Source organism: Podarcis melisellensis, assembly GCF_964234715.1.
Source record: "Podarcis melisellensis genome assembly, chromosome: 5".
Lineage (NCBI taxonomy): Eukaryota > Metazoa > Chordata > Lepidosauria > Squamata > Lacertidae > Podarcis > Podarcis melisellensis.
The window spans coordinates 24,224,175-24,234,607 of NC_138537.1; the positions used below are offsets into that span (position 1 = coordinate 24,224,175).

A 10,433-nucleotide genomic window follows, 5' to 3' on the forward strand; every position below is an offset into this window, starting at 1 on the left:
AAACCTGAGGGGAGAGGCTGTCGCTTCCGGGTTGGAGGCAGGCGGCTCCGCCTCCCCGCTTCCGGAGGGCGGGGCCTGCGCGAGGGGCAGTTTGCTGCTTACGCGGCGGCTCGGCCGGAGGGAGCGCGTCAGGCAGTTCAGTCTCTTCCCCCCTCCCTTCCCTTCACGCTGCCCTCCCCTCGCGCGCTTCATCCTCCTCCTCCTCCTCACACGAGCGGCGCGGCCACAGCTCAGTCGCGGCGTCTGTCTGTCAGGCAGCGGCGGCGGCGGCCAAGATGGTGGCGAAGCAGCGGATCCGGATGGCCAACGAGAAGCACAGCAAGAACATCACGCAGCGCGGGAACGTGGCCAAGACCTCGGTAGGGTCTCCTTCGCGGAGGAGGCCTCGGAAACCTCTTCTCCCCTTTCCCCTCAGCGCCCTCCTGCGACCGGGGAGGGCGGGGGTCCGTCTCCCCCTGCCGGTTTGCCCCTCGCGCGGGAAGCAGCCTCTGAAGGGGGAAACGCGCGAGGAAGGTGGGAGGGGGTACTTTGCCTTTAACCGGTTCCTGAGGGGCTGAGGAGGAAGAGGAGGATGGGGGGGGGACTGCGGGGATCGTGGCCTTTCCCCCCCCCGGCCGCTGAGGAGCGGCTACCCCCGAAAGAAACCCCCCTCCTCCTCCTCTTCCTTTTCTTCTTCCTCCTCTTCTTCTTCCTCACCCGAGCCGTCCTGACACGCTGGCTCTTCCCACAGAGAAACGCCCCCGAGGAGAAGGCGTCGGTGGGGCCCTGGCTGCTGGCCTTGTTCATCTTCGTGGTGTGTGGATCGGGTAAGCGCTGACAGCTGGGCGGGATTGGGCCCCTTGTCCAACATCTCCCTCAAGGGAATTGGATTTTTTTTGGGGGGGGGTGGTTTTCAGGTGGGGAACCCCTTCCAGCCTGAAAGGTCTTGGGTTAGCGAAGGTAAACAAGCTGCGTTCATCTCAATAAGTTTTTTTGGTTGGCGGCGACACTTGTTTGCTTCCCACAGATGTTCCCCTCTGCTTCTCTGGTGTCCTGTAGTTTGTGGTCCTCAAATTGTTGGTTATATTTGCCAAGATGTGATCGGGGAGAAGGAGGCGGTTCTCTTCTTAGAAGAGGCATTTTCTTTTTCTTTTTGAGTGGTGGAAGGTGTTTTCGCCTAAAAGGGGGGCAGTGCTGCTTCTTGCAAGTGGTGGGATGGGGAGCAGGTGTTCAGAAACATCTGGAGAGGTGTAGCGCATTTGCTGGGCAAGGTGGACCCCTAGGGCTGCTGCTGGCGTTGAGTGCCATATGGGCAACTCTGCCATATGGGCAACTCTAACATTGGACCGTATTCAGTTACCAGTTTAGCCCTTAGGTTCTCACATTGGTACTTTTTCATCATAGCTATGCTGGTTTCTTTAAAAAACAACCCCTGCTTAAAATTACTAGACATTATATTGGAATCCCTCTACACGTACACACACATTGCCTGACTTGATTGGGCTAGTGATATTTGCCCACTTTTTATGAATACCCCCCCACACACTGATCTTTATGTACATCTGTAGCAATGAGGACTTGCAAAAGATAAAGGCATCCTTAGAATTTTAGGTTCTCAATGCTGTCTTAAGCTTGTTTTCCCAGAAGTGACCCACAAATCCCTGTGGTATTGTCTGTCTAATATACCTGTGCTCAGGTTTGCACAGCAGACTAATATAGCTGGCCTTTTGGAAGTTGCTATTTGAGACTCACCCATTTAAATAGCCAAATTGCAAGTAATGTAATTTTTCCGGTACACCAGGTGGCTCAGGACAGAGCTTCACAAAAAGAAAGGAAGGGTATGCAAAACAGATTTCCTGAATACCGTCAGGGAACACTGTTAATAATATGTGATGGTTCATCTAGTTTTATAAGCTTATTGGCTCCAATTTTTATATCTTTAGGAGTTGTGTTGATGGTTATAAATAAGATAAGGAGAGTAATAGTTATTATTACTTAAATGAGGGGCTTTATTCACATGAAGTTTGCCTACTTCACAAATGGAGGAGACTGGTATCTTATTGTGGGTTCATAGCTGTTTTGAAATGTCATGCTGATACCCCTTATTGTGGCTATTTAGTTGTTGACGTAGCAAGCAGTGATCTAAACTAATAGGTTACAAGTGTGCTGTCAATAGCAATTTTATACACTATGCTGAAAACAGGAAGATTTACATTGGCAACCATTGCTTTCTTTTAAAACAGCCTTCCTATCCACACTTACCTGAGAGTATGTTCTACTGTACATGGATCAGTTCACTTCTGAGTTACTATGTGTAGGACTGAGGGGGAAGTCATATTGCTGAAATCAAAACTGCTAATTAAAATTGGTTGGTTTCAGCTGAGAAAGCAGGTAAAATTTTGTGCCATATGGTATAGTTTCACACTTCACTTGGTCTTTCTAATGTGGCTTTCTTGGAAGATATTTATATAAAATTGGGAGTAGTAAAATGACCTTTCTTACACAGCTTAGTAAAATCAAGTGGAACTTGTTCAAAGGTTTTCTGAAATCTGGTTTACTCGGTGTATATAACAATGCCAATGTACATAACTCTTTTAAATGGTGCATCATTTGATATATTCTAACATAGCAACATCTAAACCTGTTTCCTTTTGCAGCTATCTTCCAGATTATTCAGAGTATCAGAATGGGCATGTGAAGGAGCTGATCCTTAAACAAGATTGTTATATTATCTCCTGTGAACTATGAACTCTCATTCCTGATGTTTGATAACTTGGAATTTAAATTAGCTGTCGTCTTGCTTCTGAAGAACTTTCCATGTTGACCATATGTCATTCCAGGTTCCTTCACAAGTCATTCCAAGTTTTTTAGTTCATGCCACAGTGCCTTGAAAAAGCACCACATGTATAAAGCAATAAAGAGTTATTGTTAACTTACAATCGTGGACCTACTTATTCTGTGAATCAAACCCATGCTTTATGTTAGTATATTAAAGTGTAAGCAGTGTAGATACTTAGTGACTGCATTATATGTAAACACCGATCTTTCTTATGTTTCTTCTGTATAAATGGAAGTTGTTTTATTTAAAATGGAGAAGTTAAGCTTATCAAACAGTGATTGTATGACTAGTTCAAAACACACTCAAGCAACTCGGTCAATGGATGTGTGCTGTGGTTTTTGCTTATCTAAAAAGAACATCTGTATGTGGTAGCTTAGTTTGACCTTAGCATGTTGCAACTTAATAAGTCTCAAATTGTTCTGATAGAAGACCTTACCCTATGCTTCTTGGACTATTGTTTTAATAAAACAATGTAGTTAAAACCAATGGTTTAATTGACCATATACATAAATGAACAAACCTCTTCAGTCTTAAAAAGCACCAGAAGTTTTACAAAATGCTTAATTGTTGTTATGCTGTACTTGAGTGTCAATGTTTCTCATGTCATCATTCCTTTCTTTGGGGTGGTTAATCCTCTTGGGAGCAACTGAAACTTAAGTGTAAAACATCACATGGTGACTTGTTCCACGATACTATAATGTTCTTGATAGCCCACCCAAAGAGCACTAACATGCCTGCATCCTGAATAGTTCCCCAGTTCAGCTGAATAAGTTAACCAATCCAGAGTTTTATATTGCTGTGACTTAAATCTTTTTTTTAAAAGAATCCTACAGCATTTTAATTTCATAGAAATCAAAACAATGTAAGAGTAAGTGGGTTGTATTTTCACAGGCTAGTAGACACAACTGAAGTATCCATCTTGTTGCAGAACATAGTGAGGTAAATATGAGGTTGGGCACTCTTCCAGGGAATGCCTTCACAAACAGGTAATTGGACCACAAATAAACTACTTAAAGGGCTACGTGAGGGGAAAGTTAACTAGGTAAATTACTCTGTAATTTTGCAGGGTTGCATTGCTGATGGGCAGGTGACTGGAAGGCTACATTTCTTACCATTAGCTGTCAGCACATTCTGTAAATGAAAATGCTTGTTTGTAATCTAAGAACTATTTCCAATAAATTACTTTAAAATCTGAGGTGCGTTAATTTCTTTAAGTCCTTAACTTAAGTCTTTATTCAGGCAATAATAACCCTGCGATTCTTACGGGGAAATGGTTATATTAAGGGCACAGCACCGTGCTCAATTTATGATAACTTTTGAGCCCTCTAGGATTTTCTGCATAGCCCATGCTAGTGATATAATATCAGCATCAAGGTTTTGCTGATGTTGACTCAACATTGTTGGCACAGCTGTCAAAGGTGAGTGTCACTGGAGGAAGAGCAGGCTTAGTGTGAATCAAACAGGTCCCTCAGATTCTACCCTTGAGTACCAACAAGTTAAGTTACACCAACAAAAGAGACTGTGTAAATCAAAACATTCCTATTAGCGGAGAGTCAGAAAAGTCTTCCTGCCACTCTACTCACATCACTGCAGTGAAGCATAGGATTCAGACTGGCCAATCACAGCATGCATAGAATAGTGTAGAAACCCTTAACACGGAGACCATTTCTCATATGCCAGCACATGTAGCTCCTTTCTCTGGTCTTAAGCCCTGCACACCAAAGGGAATGTTGATAACTGTGGAGAAATACTTAAGAATAAAACTTGTGAAGACCCTCAGGACACCCAGCAAGAACTTTTGTACCACTCCGTGGGTAAGTAGATGGGGGGGGGGAGCTTGACTCGAGCTTTAAAGTATGGCTGCTACAGATATCTCCCACCTTCCACCCTCTGTCCATTTCAGTGTTCAGCGGTGTGTTGGCTAATCCTCAGCAGCTGGTGACACCATCAGATGGTTAGAAGGCACTGTGTAGAAGGAGGGGCATTGGGGCCTGTGAACCATCAAATTCAGGTAAGCTCTCTAGTGATTGAAGGGCACCCCTTACTATTGACTAAGCTATCATAAGACCTTTCGCTCTGCAGAATTGCAGCTCGGCCACGTGGAGGTCAGTCAGTTACTACACATCGCAGTTCCCTAGCTGAGAGTGTTCCTCTGAGGAGCATTTAGGTGGCAGCACTCTCACAAACGCATACTGGACATCTAGGTCCAAGACCTTCCTTTCAACTGCTGACCATTGATCTTTGCTGCCTTTTGGCCTCTTCCTGGGCAGCTTTCAGGCAGGTGCAACAAGCAACATAGCTCTTATTCCTGTTGCTGTGCAGTGAGCAAAAGAAGCGTACCAGCAGTAGTAAGCAGTATGATTCCAGCTGTTCCTCTGTGGCGTTGCCAACTTGATATTCTAGCAGGCTCATGTATCTTTGCAAGTTGCTTGCTCGCCAGTTGCAAATGCAGTGTGGAGATGGCACAATGGGATAAATGACATCTAAGCTGCTGTGGAACTTTCAAGATCACAGGAATCCTAAACTAAGAATGTTGACAACTCTTACGCCATGTGTCTTTCAGAACCTGCTAAAACGATGCTGTCCTGTAACCGCTGTCCACTTTGTTAGTGAGGGTCAGCAGAGAGAGATCCCTTCTATCCACCAAAGTTCTTTCTTGCCTTCTCTTACCTTGAGATATGACTCTGGGAGGGATGGGGTCTTAACCTGCCATAATTTAGGGTAACTATCCTCTGGTAAGCTGGCAGGTCCTTCTGAGTTGCTGCTGCCGCAGTGAACGAAGCATTTAGTAGTTGAGGGGCAATAATCAAAGGAGCATGTGGGAAGGTCGTACAAAGGACCTGTGAGCTGGCAATCACTGCGCTGCTACCTCTCTGACACCCCTCAGATGTGTCCCTATTTGAAATGTCTCCCTGTCTTTTCTGTTGTGCCATCAAAAGCTTGATTACAGTCATGGAAGTCGAGCAGCTTAGTTCCTGAATGCTTTTGTTCCCAAACGTCCCAAACCCAGAAGTGACTGTTCCGGTTTGCAAACTATTTTTGGAAGCCGAACATCTGATGGGGCTTCCATGGCTTCCAATTGGCTGCAGGACCTTCCTGCAGCCAATTGGAAGCTGCGCTTTGGTTTTCGAACGTTTTGGAAGTTGAACGGACTTCCAGAACAGATTCCGTTCAACTGTATTAGTAATGGTTGTGTGATACAGGTGAATTTGAACACCTATTTGTATAGGGATTTCCAGACGTTCCTTATTGCTGAATTGCTGCTTGCCCTAGGGGCTCTTTCAGTAGTGATTGGTGGGTTGCCTGTTGTGTATGGCTCGGGGGTGAGGTCTTGGAAATGTTTCCCTATTGCTGTGTGTGGAATGGGTCAGTCTATGCATGGCTATCGGGGCATTGTTGGCATGCTACTCTGTGATTGGTTTGTGCCAGTGGTGTTGCCTTGGGCGCTGGGGGAATGAGTAGCATTGTAGCTATGGTTTTTATAGTTCTAACTCTTCCCCCTCCTCCAGACTGGTGCTGGAAATACATAGGGATCCTGACTAAATTATACTGGTGTAGCTAGGGTCACAGGAATGCTATGTTACCCTGCAGTTACTTGGAAATAAGTTCTACTGGATCTAATTACTTGTCTTCTCTAGTTATTAATTACTAGTCGTTGTCTTCTTTGGAGATAACTCGTAGCTGAGTAAGATTGTCTTCCATGAACACGGTTTTGGCAGTGAGTCCGTAAGTGACTGTGGAGACCAATTCTGGATCCACACGTCCTTCCACAGTGGGGACATAGGTTTCCGGGAGGGAGTTTATCACGGTGCCAAGCATGCCTTCCTCTTAGCACATTTTTCCTTTTCGTCCTGAGTTCAAGCATCTTCAAAGCCCACGACACCTTTGGTAAAGGCTGTTCTCCAATTGGAGCGTTCGCAGGCCAGTGTTTCCCAGTTGTCGGTGTTTATACTACATTTTTAAAGATTTGCCTTGAGAGAGTCTTTAAACTTCTTTTGTTGACCACCAGCATTACACTTTCCATTTTTAAGTTCGGAATAGAGTAGTCGCTTTGGAAGATGATCAGGTATGCACACAACATGACCAGTCCAACAAAGTTGATGTTGAAGGATCATTGCTTCGACACTGGTGGTCTTTGCTTCTTCCAGTATGGGCAGTTATCCTTCCACAAGTGCCAACATTGATGCTGAAATCCAGCATCGCCTCAGCTCTGCGAGTGCGGCTTTCTCCTGATTGAAGTGCAGAGTGTTTGAGGACCCGGACATTTGCAAGGAAACCAAAATGCTTGTTTACAAAGCTATTGTACTACCAGACTTACTGTATGCTTATGAAACATGGACCATTTATAAACACCATCTCCAGCTCCTTGAAAGATTCTATCAACTGTGTCTCTGGAAATTTTTATTACTGGCGCTCCACCCATCTGGCTAGGTTGCCCCAGTCACTCTGAGCAGCTCATAAAAAACAGTGAAACATCAGATATTAAAAACTTCCTGATACAGGGCTGTCTTCAGATGTCTACGGAAGGTCAGATAGTTGTTTAGCCCTTAGACATCGGATGGGAGGACGTCCCACAGGACAGGCGCCACTACCGAGAAGGCCCTTTGCCTGGTTCCCTGTAACGTCACATCTTGCAATGAGGGAACCACCAGAAGGCCCTCAGAGCTGGACCTCGGTACCTGGGCTGAACAATAGGGCCATTTAGGACTTTAAAGGTTAGCAGCAATACTTTGAATTGTGCTCAGAAACATGCTGGGGCGTAATAAGCACCTTGTCCCAAAAGATTTATTACATGCCTTCAGCATGTAACAAAAGTGAGCATTAAGGCTTGTGAAATCCTAAGAGTGAGTGCCTCATCTGTCTGCAGGAGTATTGGCATTGTGATGTTGGATTCAAACACAGAAGGAGAAGTAATTACAACCAGAAACTGAAGGGTCTGTTGGTTTTATGTCTGATCTCAGTAAAGCGGGTTCGCTTAAGATAAAGTCCTATTTTAGTTTTCTGCTATGTCTGTTGAATGATACGGGGAATTTTGTTATTGAGATTGCCCACAGTCAATGAATAGTCTTGAAAGTATAGTCGCACCTTGGTTTTCGAACAGAATCCATTCCGGAACTCTGTTCGACTTCCGAAAGCATTCGAAAACCAAGGTGCAGCTTCCAATTGGCTGCAGGAGCTTCCTGCACTCAATCGGAAGCCATGTCGGACATTCGGCTTCAAAAAAGTTCACAAACCGAAACACTCCTGGGTTTGCGGCGTACAGGAGCCAAAACATGAGTGGCAAGGCGTTCGAAAACCAAGGTACGACTGTTTTATGAGGTTTTATGAGCCTTGGACAAGAGACTATTTCAGCTACTCTGATCTCCTTGAAGGAAGAGGGTTCAAGTGTAAATCATATTCTGTCCCCCCCCCCCCCACATCCCAGTAATCATTTTTTAAAAATAAACTCAATCATATTCTCCCTCACCACAGCAAACAAAATATTATTTAGGAAAAAACATGCAGTTATGCTAGCCGGCAATGGCTCCAACCTGATAAGCAAACCAGTTGAGCTTGAATAGTTATTTTGATTGGACAATGTCACCCCTTCTAAACCTTTAAAGTAATATTTGTTGAAACTTGCCCTTTCCAAGAGAGATGAAATGCTTTGAGCAAGCTTCTCCAGCATTCCTTCTCAACTCAGAAGGCACGGTTAAATTTCTGTTCCATTCAGGGTCAAACAGTATCAAATGCATGACATGCAAGTATTAAAGGATAGTAACTTATTGCATCAGTTAATACCAAGATATATCCTGATGGTTAATAAATCAGAAACATTTTGATTAAACAGGTAGAGCATTTTACCGTATTTTTCGCCCTATAGGACGCACTTTTTCCCCTCCAAAAATGAAGGGGAAATCTGTGTGCGTCCTATGGGGCGAATACAGGCTTTCGCTGAAGCTTGGAGAGTGAGAGGGGTCGGTGCGCACCGACCCCTCTTGCTCTCCAGGCTTCAGGAAGCTATCAGCAAGCCTGGGGAGCCTTCAGGAGTTCCCGCAGGGCTCCCTAGGCTGTGGATAGCAGCCTGCTGCTGGGAGCGCGGGGTGCGCTGAAGCAGAGCGCCTCGCGCTTCGGGCAGACATCGGCCAGCCCCACAAGCTCGGGGGACAGCGGGGAGGCGCAGTGTCGCCATCCCGCTGTTCCCCGACCTGGTTTTTTGGGGGGAAATAAAGGAAAAAATTTTTCCTTTATTTCCCCCCCAAAAAACTAGGTGCGTCCTATGGGACGAAAAATACGGTATATTGTAGTTCAGTACTGAATTGGCAGAAATATGTCCCGCACTATATAAATCTTTGCCTTGTACTTCTTTTCACATCAATACATTATAGAACTAGTATTTTTAAAATCCTAAATTTATTGAGGGTAGCCGTTAAATTTCATGCCCAATATTGATTTTTACGTTTATTAGGTAGCCTGGCAAGTACATGACCTTACCTTCAGGTAGAAATTCCTAATACCATTTAAAAGCCTCAATCATAACTAATTACCGTATTTTTCGTCCCATAGGACGCTCCGTCCCATAGGACGCACCTAGTTTTTTTGGGGGGAAATAAAGGAAAAAAAATTTTTCCTTTATTTCCCCCCCCCCCCACCAGGTCGGGGAAACCGAAACAGGTCGAGGAACAGCGAGATGGCGGCGCTGCGCCTCCCTGCTGTCCCCCGAGCTTGTGGGGCTGGCCGATGTCGGCCCAGTGCGCGGGGCGCTCTGCTTCAGGGTGTCTCTCGCGCCGGGCAGCAGGCTGCTATCCGCAGTGTGGGGAGCTCTGCAGGGAAGTCCTGCAGGGCTCCCCACGCTGCGGATGTCTGCCCGGCGCGAGGGGCGCTCTGCTTCAGGGTGCGTTTCGCGCCGGGCGGCAGGCTGCTATCCGCAGTGTGGGGAGCTCTGTGGGGAACTCCTGCAGGGCTCCCCACGCTGCGGCTGTCTGCCCGGCGCGAGGGGCGCTCTGCTTCAGGGCGTTTTTCGTGCCGGGCGGCAGGCTTCTATCCGCAGTGTGGAGAGCCCTGCGGGGAACTCCTGCAGGGCTCCCCACGCTGCGGATGTCTGCCCGGCGCGAGGGGCGCTCTGCTTCAGGGCGCCTCTCGCGCCGGGCGGCAGGCTGCTCTCCACAGCTTAGACAGCCCTGCGGGAACTTCCGCAGGGCTGCCTAGGCTGCGGATGTCTTCCTGAAACCTGGAGAGCGAGAGGGGTCGTGCGCACCGACCCCTCTCGCTCTCCAAGCTTCAGCAAAAGCCTGCATTCGCCCCATAGGACGCACCCAGATTTCCCCTTCATTTTTGGAGGGGAAAAAGTGCGTCCTATAGGGCAAAAAATTCGGTAAATAAATAAGCAGTGAAGCAAAGTACAATCTATCCTGAAAAGATGCAAATAGCTTTGCACGAATGCACCTGTTAAGTTTCAAAGTCAAAAATGCCATTGAATGCTTTGTAATGAATTAGTGTGATTCTCATGTGGTTTCCAGTAACTGGTATTCAGAAGCATACTACCTTGACATGAGCCAGCAGGGTTAGGAACCATTGGGCGCCTTATTCTCCATGGAGCTGTTGAGTTTTCTTTTACAGTCATCAAGGTTGTTGG

The 10,433-nt window shown here is 46.3% G+C and overlaps 1 protein-coding gene across 1 annotated transcript; it reads left to right on the plus strand.

The window, feature by feature from the left end:
- The first annotated feature begins 94 nt into the window (after nucleotides 1-94).
- On the plus strand, nucleotides 95-4,013 carry SERP1 (stress associated endoplasmic reticulum protein 1). The gene is made up of 3 exons (XM_081911451.1): nucleotides 95-359; nucleotides 731-806; nucleotides 2,637-4,013. Exons 1-3 carry the CDS (start codon nucleotides 276-278, stop codon nucleotides 2,675-2,677), a joined length of 201 nt encoding a protein of 66 aa, XP_081767577.1. The 5' UTR covers nucleotides 95-275; the 3' UTR covers nucleotides 2,678-4,013.
- Nucleotides 4,014-10,433: the final 6,420 nt, after the last annotated feature.